This window comes from Falco biarmicus, chromosome 11 (assembly GCF_023638135.1).
Source record: "Falco biarmicus isolate bFalBia1 chromosome 11, bFalBia1.pri, whole genome shotgun sequence".
Lineage (NCBI taxonomy): Eukaryota > Metazoa > Chordata > Aves > Falconiformes > Falconidae > Falco > Falco biarmicus.
Window position 1 is genome coordinate 4,879,608 of NC_079298.1, and position 17,139 is coordinate 4,896,746.

General features: G+C 47.8%; 1 protein-coding gene across 1 annotated transcript in view; it reads right to left on the reverse strand.

Annotated features, from left to right (window-relative positions):
• The window catches only part of DNAJC6 (DnaJ heat shock protein family (Hsp40) member C6), a 39,871-nt gene extending 23,499 nt beyond the window's left edge, over nucleotides 1-16,372 (reverse strand). Inside the window, 5 exon segments of the mRNA XM_056355693.1 lie at nucleotides 711-859; nucleotides 966-1,015; nucleotides 1,917-2,067; nucleotides 16,144-16,252; nucleotides 16,254-16,372. Coding sequence (XP_056211668.1) covers nucleotides 711-859; nucleotides 966-1,015; nucleotides 1,917-2,067; nucleotides 16,144-16,252; nucleotides 16,254-16,349 — 555 coding nt within the window. The 5' untranslated portion in view covers nucleotides 16,350-16,372.
• Nucleotides 16,373-17,139: the final 767 nt, after the last annotated feature.

The window sequence follows — 17,139 nt, forward strand, 5'->3', positions numbered from 1 at the left end:
AGCAACGAAAAATAAGGAATTTAAAAAATCGTTAACTCCCTTGTGGGAAAGGGAAAGAACAGGAAGTTTTCTGAAAGATTAGATCTAATCTTGCATTTCAACAGCAGTATTTCATAGAGATTTCCTCTAAAAGCCATTAATGAACCAGAGGCTTGCAATGCTCCCGTATGCTGTTCTGGTTTTAGAGAAGGAAACTGGGGCAGAGAGTGGAGGTGGGTTTTTAAAGTCACACGCTAGTGGAAGAGCCAAAACACCCCTTAGATCCAGTTTCCAGTCCTGTGCTTTGCCTGCTAAGGGCTCCTGCTTGATTAAAGCACAACTGAAGGATTGTTCAACATGAAAATAATCTACCTGCTTTTATTGGTAACTTCTTTCAAAGCGCTTTCACTTTGTCCCTTATTTCTCTGCAGCAGTTTCTAACAGCTACGTAGGAGCCAAGAGCAGCACAGGCTCAACTTAGTGCAATGCCACTTACTCTCACAGGCTTCTAACACAAGCATTAAGCCCTGAACTTTCCAGCTCTTTAATCCCTGCCGTCCCAGACATCAGCTAAAACCCAGAACCAACCACAGCAGCTTAGAAACAACTATAATTCCTTTTTCAGCTTCTTACATTCTGCCACGCTCAAGATAGACACAAACAGGACCTGGTGCCCCTTTTCCTGAGGCGTTTCAGCACCTGTTCTCATTAACCTCTTGGAAGACACCTACCCGGTTGTGAAACTTGGCACTGCGATAATATTTGGGTGACAAGTTGAAGACTGTGTAGTGGTCTGGATGCCTGGAATCCAGAAACGTCCGTACATCTTCGATGTGGTTCCTGAATCCCAGCTCAACGCCTTCAGCCGGAAAAGACATCACTAGAAACATAAAAGGAGCCAAGGCTGAGTGTGCACCGTAACGTGTTTGTGGGCTTCTGAACCCTGGGATACTACAGGTTTTATTTATCCAAGAAGCAGCACTTACCTATGATTCTTGAGGTAATGTATGAAATATCTAGCTCCCCCTTGGTGTAACTAAAAGGCAAAGTAGGAGACAGACATTATGCACGTTTCCAGAAGACAGCACATTAAAGGAACCAGAAGAGCGTTTTCCCACAAAGATCTGCTTATAACAGAAGGAAAGAATGATCTTAAAAATGATTCTTTGTACTGTGTCATTATGCCTTAAGAAGAGGGTGCAAATAGCTTCCTGCAGACAGTGACCCAGTCTTCCTTTCCACATATGCAATTAACTGGCTGCAGAAGCTTGCAAAAAAAGGTCCCTTTTCCCTTTTGTCATTAATTTTCAGTGCCACTTTGCAGGAGAAATCTCTAGTAGTTTGCCACTTTGCAGATCCCTCAAAGCCTCTGAGGTCTTGCATGCATTAAGTTTCTTTAATTTATTGTAGCCCCATATCCCTCAGAGGCAGGTAGAGCATCAAGCACAGGGGACGATGCCAGCAGAGGTAACCAAAGCAAAGTCACCTCAGCTCTTCCTTCAATTCAAAAGGTGGCTTTAGCGAAGGGAGCAGTTACATCAGCAAGTAGAGCCTCCTTGCACTGCAAAGGGAGGGCATATAACATGAGCCAATTTTCAGCAACAAAATACTCAAGCAGTGGTTGAGCAGAAGCACCCCACGGGGGTCAATGAAGGAATCTGAGACCAAGTGCTCCCCTTTCACAGGGGGGCTTTTTCAGACTTCAGGATGTTGATGCTTACTCACTATGAAGCTTAGATTTCTTACTTTGGTTTTCCTGCTTCTTTGGGGCCAAATAGCAATTATGAAACAGAATCAAAGAAGTCACTCATGATTTTCACCTCCTTCCTTTATTAAGTTAGCTGGAGATTGTGCCGTGCCAGTTAGGATGGCAGCTCAGACTGGCACTTTGCAGCTAGCAATTTCACCTGCGTTAGGCAGCTTCAGCTGTACTGTACCTGGCAACAGACTGCATGACCTTTGAAGATGTATCTTTCAGGGTATCCTTCAGGTTATCCTTCAAATTGCTGAAGAGTCTCCCTGCACCTCCTTTCACCATATCAAGCAAGCCTCCCCCATAGCTGGACTCCATGTCTGGTGATGAGGCACCTTCAAGTACAACAAAACCAAAGCCAATGTCACGTATTTGGAACATATCCACAGCACCAACAAACCCACTGCTCGGTTCAGACCCAACATACTCACGTGCGCTGCTGCACGTCAAGTAAGTGTAGGGCAAAAGTAGTTTTACTTATTAAAGTCATGATTTTCCAGAGATGAGAGATGGCACATCCTTGCCAGCTGGGCTTAGGAACCATCTATTGACTCTTGGTGTTGTACGTAGGTTGGCTGTTTAGTATTAGCATAGTATGGACAACAACCACACAAGCTCCCTCACCTCTCAACCCAACCCAAAGCAAGACCAGCTCTTCAGCACGCAGCTGATTTGCTGATCATAACCGAGACCAAATTAACAACCACTTCCACAGGGTAAGAAAAAGGCACTAGTATATACGACAGCTCTTCAGCATAACCGCCACAGCTGCCAGCTTGACTGCAGCTAGACGACTGAAGGTTATCTTGTGACTATCCATTTCTATGGATACAGAGGAAGTCATCAGAGTCATTTTAAATCACTTAAGAGTCCAGTTAGATTTGCTTGAGTGGAAGATAGAAGCCTGGGTTTTGGTAAGAAAAGAAGGAAGTTCAGGAATTAAGCTTTGCAGCTGAGAACGAGAACCTTCTTGGTTATTTGTGTGTTTGCAGCCTTAGTACAAGGCTCAGCAAATTGCTAAGGCTAAAGCAGAGTGGGGCTGACCTCCTTGATAAGCTTTTTCTTCCAGAGCCTGACATGGCACGAAGCTGCGAAGTCAATAGGAGACTAACACAGAGCAAAAGCCATTTAAAGTGTTAATGTTGGTGCACTGCAAGATGGTCTTAGGCTTCAGGTGTTTGCATTTTGCAATTATAATACAACAACTATTCCACTGTCTTAACCAAGAACCAATTTGTTGCAGCCTTCCTTATTATAGCAGGGCTGTGTTAATAGCATCATTCTTAGAGAAGCAGTGTAATAGTTTGGTTGTAAACTTGAGTAGATGTGGTTTTGTTTTATTGCAAGTTGTCAGACACACACCTAGCAACATGGTAGTTTAACTGCTTATTAGCTACAAGTTAAGCTCTTGACTACTTAAAAATAGCTTTCTGTTCACTACACTGCAACTATTTTGATCTTAGTGAACTTCAACTACATTATTTTAAATATATATTTGTTACTTTATTATGCTGGATTAGTCAGAAGAGCTAGATCCTCTAGCACAGCAAATTAAGCAACGAGCAACCTATGTGAATACATGCCACGCACGCAGGTAGTCTCATAATCGAGATAGCGTCCGCTAAGGGTTGCCTTTCCCAGGGCACCCGGAAAGTCCAAGAGACTGCCGTAGAGCCATGGGACAGCTGCTTTGTAAAACGAACATGCTGATCATTATTAATTACTCCAGCTCCCAGAAATGGGGAAGATTTATCATGGTTAAGGCAGGCCGGTGACATTACCAGTGCTTGTTTCATATTTACAAAGAGACCTTACAGCTATCACTTCTCTGGTTCTATACAACATCTGTGAGTGGTGTTAGATATAAGCTAGTGAAATATTGCTCATGTAATCATCATTTCCAGAAGAAATATTCTGGAGACATTCAGACTATTAAGAAACATGGAAGAAGCTACATCTAAAAAAGCTTCTACTGATTTACTCTGTAGATTACCAAACCCATTTAAATGGCGTTCACTCTTTCAAACCCAGAGCGAGCTATCGATAATCATCATTATAGATAAATAAGTATCTTTAAACTGGAAGCTCTATTGGTGAAATGATGCTATTTATTCCCCTGTGCACAGAGGATGCTTAATGCACTCTGATGTGGTCATGATTCACACGCACATGATCCATGTGCTAGACCATCTCTTCTCCTCTGAACTCTGCCAGCTTCGGAACAGAAGATGCCTTCTTAAGGCACTGAAGTATTTCTTTTGCCAAGCCACTTGCTACTATCTACTTAAGTATGATTAAGGAGGAAAAAAATAGAAAGAAAAAAAAATAATCGAAGTAGCTCTTTGGCTTCCGAGTATGGAATCAGTGTTTGATCTCTCTTTAAAAACTTTGTTTTCATATTACTCTGCGCTAGAACAGCCAGGGATGGAAGGAGGAGATACTGTTCAAAAGGTACTTTTAGTTCTTCAGGTCAACTTTTTAAAGAAAAGACAGAAAGGTGGTAACTTGGAACAGGGAAAGCAGGGGCAAAAAGGTTAGAGGACCAATGACCAATGGTATTGGACACATTTTTATGGTTAGAAATGCTGTAGGAGAGCAACAGAAAGGCTTCAAGAGTATGGAAAACCTAGAATCTTTAGAAATCAACCCCGGGGGGTGGTTGGGGGGCAGGGAGGAGGAGGAAGAGGGAGAATGAGAATTTCACTATCATTCTAAAAGAAGCAGCAGCATTTAATTCCAAGTTTACTATGTTCACTAAAACAGAGAAACAGAAAAGATGGCTAATGAAGAAACGTGAGCTGGTGCTACTCAACCAAGAGAACAAAACTAGTATTTAACACGACGCAAGTATTACTCAGCTATTGTGCAGCTATTGAGGAAGCTTACAACGTAGCAGCACTTAGTACTATACCAGGTGCAGTAATTTGTTTGGGTATCTTTTAGGCACTGGATGAGAGCAGCATCCTTGGGTGCTGACAAAGGCAGTCTTTCTCAGTTACTAGGAATGATACGGTCTTCACAGACTGCTCAGAGAAGAACAAAATAAATACATCCAAAGGCTCCTCTGCCAGGCAGTGTCTTCTACAAAGCATAAAGATGTATAATGGAGCAGAAAGAGTCAATGCATTAACACACGAACCTGCCAATATATACAGAAATGCACAAGAACAACCAAAAAAAAATTAGATTTAAAAAAAAAAAAAAAGGTAGCTTGCCCCTGCATCTTTTGCTGAATAAAACATTTCTGTGCTAAGTCCCTCTTGCAAACAGAGACCTTCAGAGCTCCTGCAGACCTTTCCAAAGGACAGCTGTGGTTCCCCGGGCCACGTGCAACAGTCGCTGGGACGGGACACGGGGCATGGGACAGGGAGGGCTGAGCCCCACGTCCCACACGTCTTCTATGGAAATGAGCCACCTGGCCAGGCATCACCTACTGCTGCCATTGCACGTCCCTGAACCATGCTCAGAGACAGCTGGCTTTGTACGTTTGCTCTTCTCGAGCATAAAAGGCCTGAGAAAACAGCAGTTGAGTTGTCACTCAAGCACACTGGCCAGCCTGTGGAGGACTATGACCTATTCTGCAGTAGGAGGAAGACCAAGGACACTTTCCGAGTCTGAAGGGGTGCACCAGGCATTGCTCCCTCTTGGAGCCTAGCAGGAAGGAGGTTCAGGTTTCACCATGCAGATAAGGTCATCACCACTAGCTTGGTCAGGATATTGAGTCAGCAGTGTAACAGCATATCCCTGCTCAGAAAGATCTTCCTACCAGAGTTGGGTGGTAAACCCAGAACAGAGGAACATTCCTTTCCCTTAGCACAAAGGCAAAAGGCACATTCTGTATTAAAATGAAGCACCTGAGGCACAACACCATCCCTTCCCCAGGAACTGCATCCCATGCACACATTTGTCTATGCTGTAGCCAAAGCCAAAATTAACGCTTGTAGGAACATAAGCCCCATGAGCATCTTCTGGTAGGGCAGAAAAAGGAGCTTGCAGGCTTGTTTGCGTAAAAACAGTTTGCTGCAAGTTAGCAGCACAGGAGCATGCCATGTGGCTCGGATCCCAGTTTTTGGCATGTTGTCACATAGCAGTTCCGTTAACATTGACCATGGGCTGGAGTTGCTGTCTAGAAGTCTCATTATGCAGAATGAGCCTCTACGTATATAAGATGCATCTTGTTCCTTACATGGAACTTTTTATTAACCCAGTTATTGGATATTCCCCGAAAGGCTTAGTGCACTTCAGAGACACGCTTCTGACCTGTATTTGTAGCACAAGTTTCAGAGGGACTGCTTGCTAACGGCAGCCTTTTCATTTCCCAGTAAAGAAACTTTTAATGTAGTGGTTTTACTGCTGCATGTGCCCTGCAGACTTGCCCGAGACGCATGGGATGGCTCCTCTTGCACAGCTCTGTTAGGTGATGGCAATGATGGTCTCACTGAAGTGCTTCAAGCCGACGGAGCAGCATGGAAAAGAGCCAACTTCATCCGTTCGATTGACAAGCGGAAGTTTGCATTTGTTCTGGCTGAAGGTACTTGTTCTGAGCTAACGTCTGCTCTGAGAAGAGATTATTCTGAACACAGAATAAACTTCCAGTAGTCATCAAGTGCTGCGACAACCTGCTGCATTTCCTTACAAAACTAGAATATGTCACAGAGCAGTGTTCCTACCACAGTCCTTTCTCATCATCAGCCAGAGGGTGGATGTCTCTGGACAGATTACAACTGAAGGAGCCTCTGCTGACGGTACCAGCCTTGTGCTGGACGGGATGGCAGCTAGGGAGCGTAGAAATTTTAATTAAAGCACTTCAGCTCTCTCCTCGCTCTTTAGCTAATTTTACAGAGCATCAGGAGAAGGATGTGCAGCGCAGGAAGAGAACTTCTCCCAGGGCAGAGAGGCTGCCAAGATACCGCAGCAAACACTGCGCCCCCATAGCCACATCCCACCGCAGCAGGGTGCAGATTCAGGGAACGCTGCGGTCGCCAGGGGAGTTCAGAAGGATGCGCCCCAGTACGGAAACAGCTGAGCACAGCCCCTCTGCCTGCTGTCCCCCCATGACTTGCTCACCAAAGGCAGAGGTGTTGTGGCAGGGTGACACAAAGTGCTCTGGCAGGACAGCCACGGGGTGCTGGGAGCCTGCAGAGAGACTGATACCCATTGATACTGTCAGAAGAGACCTGTTGTCACCTGTCTTCCCTTAGCAGGGCAAACCCAAAGTGTATGTATTAGCCAAACTAGGAAACTGCTGCTCCACATGGACAGGGAAAGAAACGGCACTGTATCCAGAAGGGAAAGACCTCCCTCCTCCCGTACCCTCACAAAGGACCCCTCGCTTCAGCTCCTCTTGCTGCAGTCCCCTGAGCAGTGTTTGTGCTTAGGTTCAAAACCAAAGACACTTAAACCAGCCCAGCTTTAAAGACTGGGATTTGGGGCCAGAAAGGGGTGAATGAAAGGGGGGTGACCCTGTGTGATGGGGGATGCTTTGGCACCAGCCGCCATCACCCACAGCCAGAGGTTTCACAGAGGACCACGGAGGGGCCAGCAACAGAGGGTTCTACTCTACTACCAGCTGAGGGAGATGCTCACGGGTTGGAACAAGCGAGAAATAGCCGATTTGGAAGCTTTCCCTGCAAGGGCTGCACATTGTGGTCCTTGTCTGCCTGGGGGATCCCTGAGCACCAGCCCCCCCAGGCAACCCACAAACCCTACAAACCACAGGGCATGAAATCCAGCTCTCCAGAGAATTAAGGGGGAAATGAGCTGACATTTAAAAGGCATTTAAGACCATGTCAGTCTGAATATTTATGCTGATGAAGCAATACTTAGCTTGAGAGCAGGGAGGTGAAAGCAAGACGTCTAGAAATTGAAGATCAGCAGCGAAGTACTGCGTTTCATAGGTTACTTAGCAAGAGTAAACAGACCCTTTTTGCTTGTAAAGGGCAGACAAAAAGCAGACATGAAACCATAGGAAAGGAAGCAGGTTTACCTCAGTCTGCCCAGACTATATGTAACACTATCTTCAATGACAATTTTTTAATTTTTTTGTCAGAGAGTTACTGCCTGTGCTTTCTTTAGAGACGAAGCAAGGAAAGAGCAAAACCTTCCCTGTTCCTCACCATGGTTCTTCTCTAGAAAAGCATTAAAGCCTTCATCTCCCACCCTCCCAAAAGAAGAGGTTAGTTTGGGAGTACAAAATGCTCCTCTGATCCTCTTTCTACGGTACCATGAGAGCCTGACACTATGAAGAGGAAAAAACCCAACTTGTTAGTTGCTGCATACATGTCCCAAATCACATACTTCTGGAAGTTATCAGCTGCTCCACCACAGCCTTCTCCCTCCCCACAAAGTATTTTTGGGGGGGGAACGGTTGTTTGCTTGTCTCTCCTCCCAGACTATTACCAGGACATGGCATGAAAGTGGAGCCAGGGATCCAGTGGAGGCTGCCGTGTGCCTCGGCAGAAATGGCCCTTTTAAAGGTCCCCAAACTGAACGAAGTTGAGCCACCGTTGTTGTGGCTTCAGCAGCAAAGCCTGGATTGTTCTTAAGGAACACTCAACAAAAAATGACACTATTTGTGCTTCTGTCTCCCCCCAGCAGCCCTGCCAGCCAGCGCAGGAGCAGCCGCAGCTCACGTTCCTCCCACACGCAGCTTCCCCAGCAAAGCCTGTGTAATGGGGGACGTGACTTCACACCAGCATTAAGGGATCTAAGGCCAGGCTGCCGTGGCCCCATCATCGTATTCACCGGCTTCACCTTGGCATTGCACAAGAGCCCACACAGCATGCAAAGGGCAGGAGGAGCAGCCCTGCTGCAGGCACCCCTGCCACAACATTATTAAAGCATCCTCATATAGGTGCATCGCGTATGGAGGGATATATGTCTGCAAGAAGCAGCCAGCCAGGCAAGCTGAAGCAGGCAGAGCAGAGTCCCCACACCCCTGGGGACCCCTAGCATCCCCAGCTCCTGCTGTTGCCCACACTGAGTGTATCTTCCACGCTCAGCACTTCAGCTTTCAGGGGCTTGCAAATCAATTTGCAGACATTACTGGAAGAGTTTAAACTCCTGTTTTGAGGGGGAGGGATGGCACGTATTTCTAAATAAAAACCTCTGGGCAAGCAGCTCCTTTGCATCCAGTGATAATCAATAGCGTTTAGATCCAAGTGCTTCCTTTGTCAGCCACGTTTTAAGAGCACAATCTCAGTGCCCTGAAGCCCAAGCCTGCCCAACTGTTCCTTCCAGCACACAGCTCTCTTCTGGACAGCTGAGCTTCACATTTAAGCAAAGGCTCTAAAATACCTATGCTGTTATATGCACTTACATCCTCTCTTACATCAGACATAGCCCAGGTGTCACAATTACATCAACTTTTTAACAGGCATCAAGTGGTCATTTGCAAAGGGAAGAAATCAGCAGCAGAGGCAGCTAAAACAGCAACGAAGGGGCATTTGTGGGAAGGGAGCATACTTCTACCTGCCCAAATTACTTCGCAAGTTCCTCAGACTGACACAGACCCTGAGGACTGGTATTATTTTTTTTGCTACATCTCATCTGTCCCCTCCTCCATTGCTGTCCCAGATTCCTGGTAGAGTTTGATTCCCTACAAGGCTGAACACAGGTGTCTTGGAGTGTTATTCTGCAAAAATTTTAACAACAAAACACATGCAGAGTAGAACTGCAGGACAACAGCAGCAGAGCAGGCTCCTGCCATTTCATAACGCCATTACTGAGACCCCCAAACCCAGGTTTCACTCATCCTGATGCTTTAAAACACATAGTGGAGGCATGAAAGGCTGCTTTAGCAAGTGTAATCCCCAAGAACAGAGGTTAAAGCCCATGGGAATGACTTCAGCGTGGCCAAAGGGAAGTTTAAGATCAGGCTGTAAAGATGTTTGAACTCTCTAAGGGCACAGGGAGGCAGGAGATGCGCTAGAGCCAAGGAGCCTAATGGAAGATAAGGGCTCACCTTACCGTCGCAAATCAGACAAACGAAGCAGTATTAGCCCCCACCCCAAAACCCACGCAGTTTGGCTGGTTTGCAATAAGTGTATTAAAGATGAGCCTGCTCAAGACAAAACCCAGCCATTCCCAAGTAGGGAGGGAAAGCTGGATTCACCGGAGGCGAGTCTCCCCCAGAACACTGCCAGCTCCGACACGGGGCTAAAGCCAGAATATTTCTTTCCTAAGCAGGCAATTAGCATAAAACACAGACAGAGGCAGTAATACAAACTGCAACTGGATAAGCAATACTAGGTGAAGCTGGGCTGCCGGAGGTAAGCACAGAAAGTTTCCAGCTCTCCGGAGGGAAGGGCAGGCAGCGCCGGCAGCTCCCCAGACCACGGCTCCCCAGTCCGTATCTGCCCCTTCCACCATCAGGACCAGTACAGTCCACGGAGGGTTCAGCACAGACTCATCCTGCTGCACAGATATCCCCAGCGTTAAGACAGCTTCAATAATTTATTCAAGTGAGCAAGTAATTGGGACTTTTGTTGTTGCTGTTTAGTGCTTTTTCTTTGTTTCTTGGGCAATTTTTACTGCGACTTGCCAACAATTAGCCAGGCCTGCGCCTAGCCAGGCCTTTTGCCTAGAGCGGACACTGCCTCCAAGCTGCGTTACTGCCTGCCCAAGAGCTTCTTGGTGGCTTCACCTCTAAAAGAGGTGTGACCCCATGTTGTTCTGCCCTTGGTATTCCCCAAAGCAACAAGCATCCTTTTCAGATGAAGTCAGGCTGGGGAAATAAAGCCATTATACGCTTACAAGGGGCTCATATAGTATGGGTATTGGGAGGAACTGGGAAGCTCCTAAAGGAGATGCTTTGAAAAGGAATAGATTTGGGTTCACATCTTAAGGAACCGCTGGCACAGGGAGATTTCTGTGCATCCCTGCTGCTGTTGGGCAACGCACGTCCAGGCAGGCAGCACTGCCTCCCTCCTCCAGTGCTGCTCCGACTACAGGAAAAGCTGTATTCCTCCTCCCACAGGAAGTCACGGTCCCTTTCATGTGTGGGCTGGGACTGGGTCCCTGACCTCCCCTGGGAAGCACTCGGGGATGCTGGCAGCCCATACCACACTGCAGGGTAGAGAAGCTCAAGAACTTCTTTTTGTGCTTTTCTATGATAAAGTGCTAGAACTAATATTGTATGAGCCCAAGGCTTTTTATTTGAAGGTTCATTTAAGACTGCCTAAATGTAAACTTCATGGAAATGTGAAGAATTAAGATATATCTGCTTTTACTTGAGAAGTAGTAACTAAAGAATGCTGCTTGCACTGTCAACTAAGGAATATGGAGGGTTTCCATGAAGAGAGGTTTTTGCAAGTAGGGACATTGGGGAGGTACCCCCCAGCACTGTGCCAAATTTGTTATCTATTTTCCTTTATGAAGTTCTTACTACAGTGAGCAAAATGCATGTGAGGCCGGAATAGTGAACTACCAGCACAAACCATGAAATCGGTCTTTGAAGTTGATTGACATTCTCTCTGCTTCTCCTCCCTGTCAAAACAACAACAACAACAAAAAAAGAACACTACTGCCAACACCAAATCATTCAAGTGTCGAAAAAACACCAACCGAACAAAAGAGTTATTAAACCGAACCTCCCCGTTTGAAAGAGCAGCTAGGAGAGAACACAAGACAACATTGTCAGTGACGGTCTTTGACCCTGTGCCAGTGACATGGAGACGTCTCTCTTCTGACTCAGTGAAAAGGAATTGCCAGCATACAAGAGATTATGTTTGCAAGCATAAAACATTTCAAGAAATCACAGTTTCACTCGCAATTTATTTTAAATGCTTTTCTTTCGCGGTTACTCCGCCTGAGGAAGCACGCAGCACAAGCAACTCGCTCCCCTGAGTGTTTAAGAGCTATTTTGTAGATTAGGTAGTTTATGAACACCACAGAAGAGCGTAGAGTTTTTTCCTTTTGTAACACATATCCTTGTTGTTACTTCTATACCTTATTCCCTAGAACCTCTCTTTCTTTCAGTGCTCAGCCAGCTGCTAAGAAATCATTCTTGAATGCCACAGCAAAACCCTAAATAAATTGCTTTTTTGCTGCCTGCTTCTCATCTTGTGAGCACTTTCAGCAACTTAAAAATAGAGAGACAGGAGGAGTACTTTTGTACTCCTTTGTGAATAGATGCTTTTTTTCTTGGAATTTGGGTTTTTTTGAACTTGCCATGTTTCGTGTCCTGCCAGCTTCAGCTCAGGTCTCCCCTTATCTCCCCTTCCCTCCGTCTTCAAGCTTCCAACCCCAGCCCAACACACTTGCTGGAGGAACATGCAGGTAGCCATTATGTATAGGTCCCATTAGAGTTGGGCACTGCGATCATGTTACTCTATTGCATCTAGCATATTCCACGGAAGCTGCTTAAGACATCACAGGAGGAGCTGAACATTCAGCAGTTAAGGGCACGTGCTAAAGTTGCACAAAGTAACACCACTCAAGGTGTCACAGAACTTAAGCATAACCCCGTATGAACAGGCCACACTGTGAGATTTAAATCTGAGATTTAAATCACACACCGACCAAGGTTTCATTCTGACTGGTTGAAATCTGGCAGAGTTTAATGCAACCAAAGAGAAGGTCATCACACAAGCATCACCAGATATGACCACCCTATGTGAAATAGTTTCTGCTTGTGGCTGCTTTGAGCTAAACTGAAGCCCAAGAGGGAGGCACTCAGCATTCCTGTGGGCAGGAGTTTCCATTTGTGCTGCCCGCGAGCACAGAGGAACCCCAAGCTGCACTTGGAGCAACCAAAACTGTCACTACTTCAGTTAAACAGCTCACGTTAGCGCTCCTCTGCGTGACATGGGTGATGGTGGCAGAAGAATTGGTAACTATCTGAACCAAGAACCAGTCCCAGAGACTTTGAAACTCTGATTTTCCCAGGCTCAGGCTCTGGACACAGCCTGGCCAGAGCATCCACCCCAGTGCTCGCAGCCCCCTCATGCCGGCACAGAGGCAAGGTGGGGTCAAAGAGCCCCTCGGCAGACCCTCTGCATCAGCTCCCTTCCCGTCATCAGACCCTGCCTACCAACAGCAACCCCCTCCCACACATACAGTGCTCTCGGTTCCTGGCTCTTTTTTTTTTTTCCTCCCCCTTTCTAAGAAATACTAGTCCCCAAAAATATTAAGCCAATAATCGTAAGTGCTCAGAAGCTACAGCAAAGCTCTAACTGCTGATTATTTTCATTGCAAGAAGCTGTTTATGAGATTGGAAGCCCACATTAAGAGATGATACTTTAAGATCTAATACTTTGAATTAGTTTTAAAAAAAATTAATAGAAAAACCCAACAGGGACTCACTTTCTCAGCTCATGTGAGTTAGCATCATTGCAGCAACAGCAAATACAGCCACGCTATCCAAACCAGTGGTATTTTGCCCCTGAATTGCCAGCGCTTCGCCTTCAGCGCAAATCCTCTTGTCTAACTTCTATAATTGCTTTAATATTAATCTGCACACACATCTTCCAGGGAGCAAAGGCCATTTCTCTATGCCAGAGCACACTGCCCTGCTGCAGGTGAAATCTTACGCTCGGGGAGGGAAGAGGAAGGCTGGGCTCTCCAACTATTTAACTTAATCGAAGACGCTACTGAACTGCACCCCGAGATGTTCGGCGCCAGCACAGTGATAACCCGGCCAGACAGGTGGACCCAGGCGCCCCACATTGCCTGGTGGCACCGAGTCGCACCTTGGGACCGTTTCCCTCGCTAACTGCAAACAGCCATTTTGCTAACTCAGGCAGAAGCTGCTCCGCCACACATGAAGCCATTATTTAAAACCGGGGGGGGGGGGGGGGGGGGGGGGGGGCGGGGATAGAGAAGAAAGAGAAAAACTGAAACATAAGGGAGGTCGGGCACGTGGGCAGTACATAAAGAGCTCTGGTTTGGCCAGGGCACCTCAAGGATTTCACCTTCAGGGTCTGCTACCTCCTGATGCAGAAGAAAAGCTTCCCCACCCCACCAAGACCCAGCTGCACGCCTCCCTCACACCGTCACGTGTCAATAATTCATCGCACCTGTGTCCTTCCCAAGGAATTTGGGTCTCTTTTCCCAATTGAAATAAGCTCTACCACTGCCCATCTTGGGAATTCAGCCTTCAACATCATTAGGAGAAGGAGGAGTCTCAAGTAATTTATAATATGAATATATTCTCCATTTATAAAAAAAAAACAAACCACAGGTGGGTGGTGGTCTTCTCCCTGCTCCCGTTAAGCCGAAACCCCAGCCACCTTATTCTCCTGTCTTTCTCTCACACTGCTCCCCTAATTCCCCCCCCCAAAATAATTATTCATCTTCACATTGCATTAAAGATAAATCATGTCCCACAATTCATGAACAGCTTCAATTACCAAATCACAAGCACACCTGAGGGGCGGATATATTTCTTCAAGCTTTTATAGTTTCATACTTGGCAAAGAAAAATGTCTTTGCAATGAAGTGATAAAAATTAAGCATTTATCTGTATAAAATGTTCACATGAATAAGGCAGATACAAGCGTGGACTTCGGGTTTAGAACAGAGCATCACACTCAATACAGGTTGTTTTTAAAAACAAATTTCATATGAAGATTTAGAAACACCCACCAAAAAGCCCTTATTAAACAGACATGGAAAAAAAATTTCCTATAAACGTAACTCAAGGGTCATATTAAGGCTTGAGGTTTGTTGCTGCTGAAGTCTCAGGTGCATTGTTTATAGTACCTGTAAAATTTAGGCAGTACGAGCACCAAAGTGAACTCGAGGAAGCAAACTCTGGTTAACACCAACCTCCCGACCATTAGCTTCCAGAGACAGCCCTTGATCAAGCCCATGTGTTTAAATGGAGAACATCCTAGAAACTGGCAGAGGGCATTAACACCATTAATGATGTGGGATGCCTTATTAGTTAGTAGCAAAATATTGCACAAAACCTGTAAAAGATATTGGCTAGCTATCCATGAGCATGTTTGGGGGTTTTTTTGCTTGGCAGAGAGTGGAGTGGCTTGAAGAAACCAAACGGAATGATTGCAACAGCAACACTCAAATAATACATGGAGCTGAAGCTGTACACGAGCCATGACTTGACACGAGCTGCAGCACGGTCGCACACTGAGCTGGATGCGAATGCCACCTTCCACAACACTAATGCCTTTGGTTCTTAAAGTTCTAGGAACCCCATTCAGATAATTGCTTTAAAGATAGATATTAAACTGACCGCAGTATCTAACCATCTCAGCAGATGCCAACGTAAGGATCCAAATAACTGTAACACAGCAGCCTACTGCGAGTAAGAATCTACTGACACACACTGTGCTTACAAGCAGCTGTAGCAGAGATATCATAGCAGCAAATTCAAATACATTCCTGAAGTCCAGGAGTAAGAGAAGTTAATAAACAAAGCATATCCCCAAAAGAACTCTTGCAAGCCAATTCAAATGGCAAGGGAAAGTGGAAAACATGATTCTTGTTACATCAGAGAAATTGGGGGGGGGGGGGGGGGGGGGGGTATAAATCAAGGTAAGCCTCTTCCCACCCAAGCCCAGACATAGGTCGTTAGGGGGTTTTCTCCCCACCCAAGCCCAAATGTAAACCATGAAGGGTTTTTTCCCCTTGAGAAAAGGTTACCACATTAAAACAAAGGTGATGTATTGTGAGTGCTTGCTGAGTGCCATGGGCCCACCCTGTTCTCTCATGGAGCAGCACAGGTATGGCTGCAAGATTACCCTGCTACAGTGGGTGGACATCAAACGTGGCCCCTCACAATGGAACAGGGTGTTCCCCTGCGCAGGGCTGAGCTCTAGAAGTTGTCTGCAAAGGCTGGAGATGGTCACTGCAATGGGAACATCTGACCAGCCAGAGCAAGAGCCAGCTCGTTTCGAGACACATAAAAGCCATCAGATGGGTACTCTCGATTACGGGTTATCTAGGCAAATTTGAACCTGTGATTTAGAGGTGAAGAGCTCTCTATCCCATTACCAGTCATAAAGACCATCTGGTCCCCTACTCCCTGATTAAAAAAAAATGGTGCATGCAGCGCATCATCTATCAGAATTAATCCAACTCAGTTTGATGAGTGCTTTTTTAGAGGAGGAGGGGGGAAAAAAAAGTAAGGATGACTGTGGGGAAATAAGTCAGTTGGGGAAAGATCCCAAAGCACTCCATCCATTTTAGCTTCAGAGCAACCTTTTCCTCTTGGGGTGTGAAAGCAGGAGCCAGCCGGGAGGGCCCGTCTGTGCGGCGGTGCCCCCCGCCCCCCCCCCCCCCCCGTTGGCTCTGCTCCATCCCCCCGCCCGCGCCTGGACAAAGGGCCGCTATTGTGCCGGCTGCCCAGCTTCCCCACCCCCCCCCCCAACAACCACCCCCCCCCCCGCGGCCCCCACCCCCCACCCCCCGCTCGCAGCGGGTCCCCGCGGCGGCGGGCCCGCCCCTACCTGAGCTGTCCATGGTGCTGCCGCCCTCGCCGCGGGGCTGCGGCTGCTGCTGCTGCTGCTGCTGCTGGTGCCGCGCCGGGCTCCGGCCGGCCGCCCCCGCGCTGCCCCCCGGGCCGGCCCCCGCCGTCAGCGCCGCTGTCCACCAGCTGCAGGGATTCATAGCCGTCACCGCCCGGCTTTTTCCGGTAGCTCCCCAGCAGGCTCATGGGCGAGGCGGGCGGAGAACCTGCTCTGACGCCGCGGGCAGGAGGGAAGCGAAGTGCTCCGGCCGCCCCAGGGGAGGGGCTGGGCGGGCCGTGCCCCCCCTGCCTCCCCGCCCCGCCCCCGGTGCCGCCCCCGGTGCCGCCCCCAGGGCCCGGAAGCAATCGGGGAGCCGCAGCCCCGCGCTCCGGTCCGCGCTGGAAAGCGTCTCAGTGAATTGGGCGGCAGCGTGCTGGAAGGGTGCTGCACCCACCAGTGCGGCTGGGGTTGGGGTCCCCTCCCCCGCCCCCATCAGCTGCCGCCAGCAATTAGCAAAAAGCGTTGGATCGACACAATTCCCTTCTGGCAAGCCTGCCCCTCCCCCGGGTTGGCCCTTCAGCGGGGGTTCGGCTGTGCGGCTGCCCAAAGAGGTTCCCCCAGTTGCCCGTCGTTTTTAAGGTACCTCTGTCACGCTACCGGTGGAAGGCGCGTTCCTTGGGACGGGCCAAGGGCACCGAGCTGCGGGCCGGCAGCTGGAGGAGGAGGGATGGCACCGCAGCCCCGCGCTCAGCCCCCAGAAACCCGAAGCGCATCGGTGTGAGGACCCGAGGGAGTCCCGAGCCACACGGCGGGCAATGCAGGACGCATCGGCATCCCAAGCCCTTGCTGCTGCTGGCTTCACATTGGTGGCACCCAACTGATGAAGTGCCACACCGACTGCTAAGCCATTTTTGTCGTTAGGTCTCACCAATCTATTTTAGCTGTTCACGTGTGAACAGACTTTAGACCAACATGAACTGCGTCCTTGAACAACTG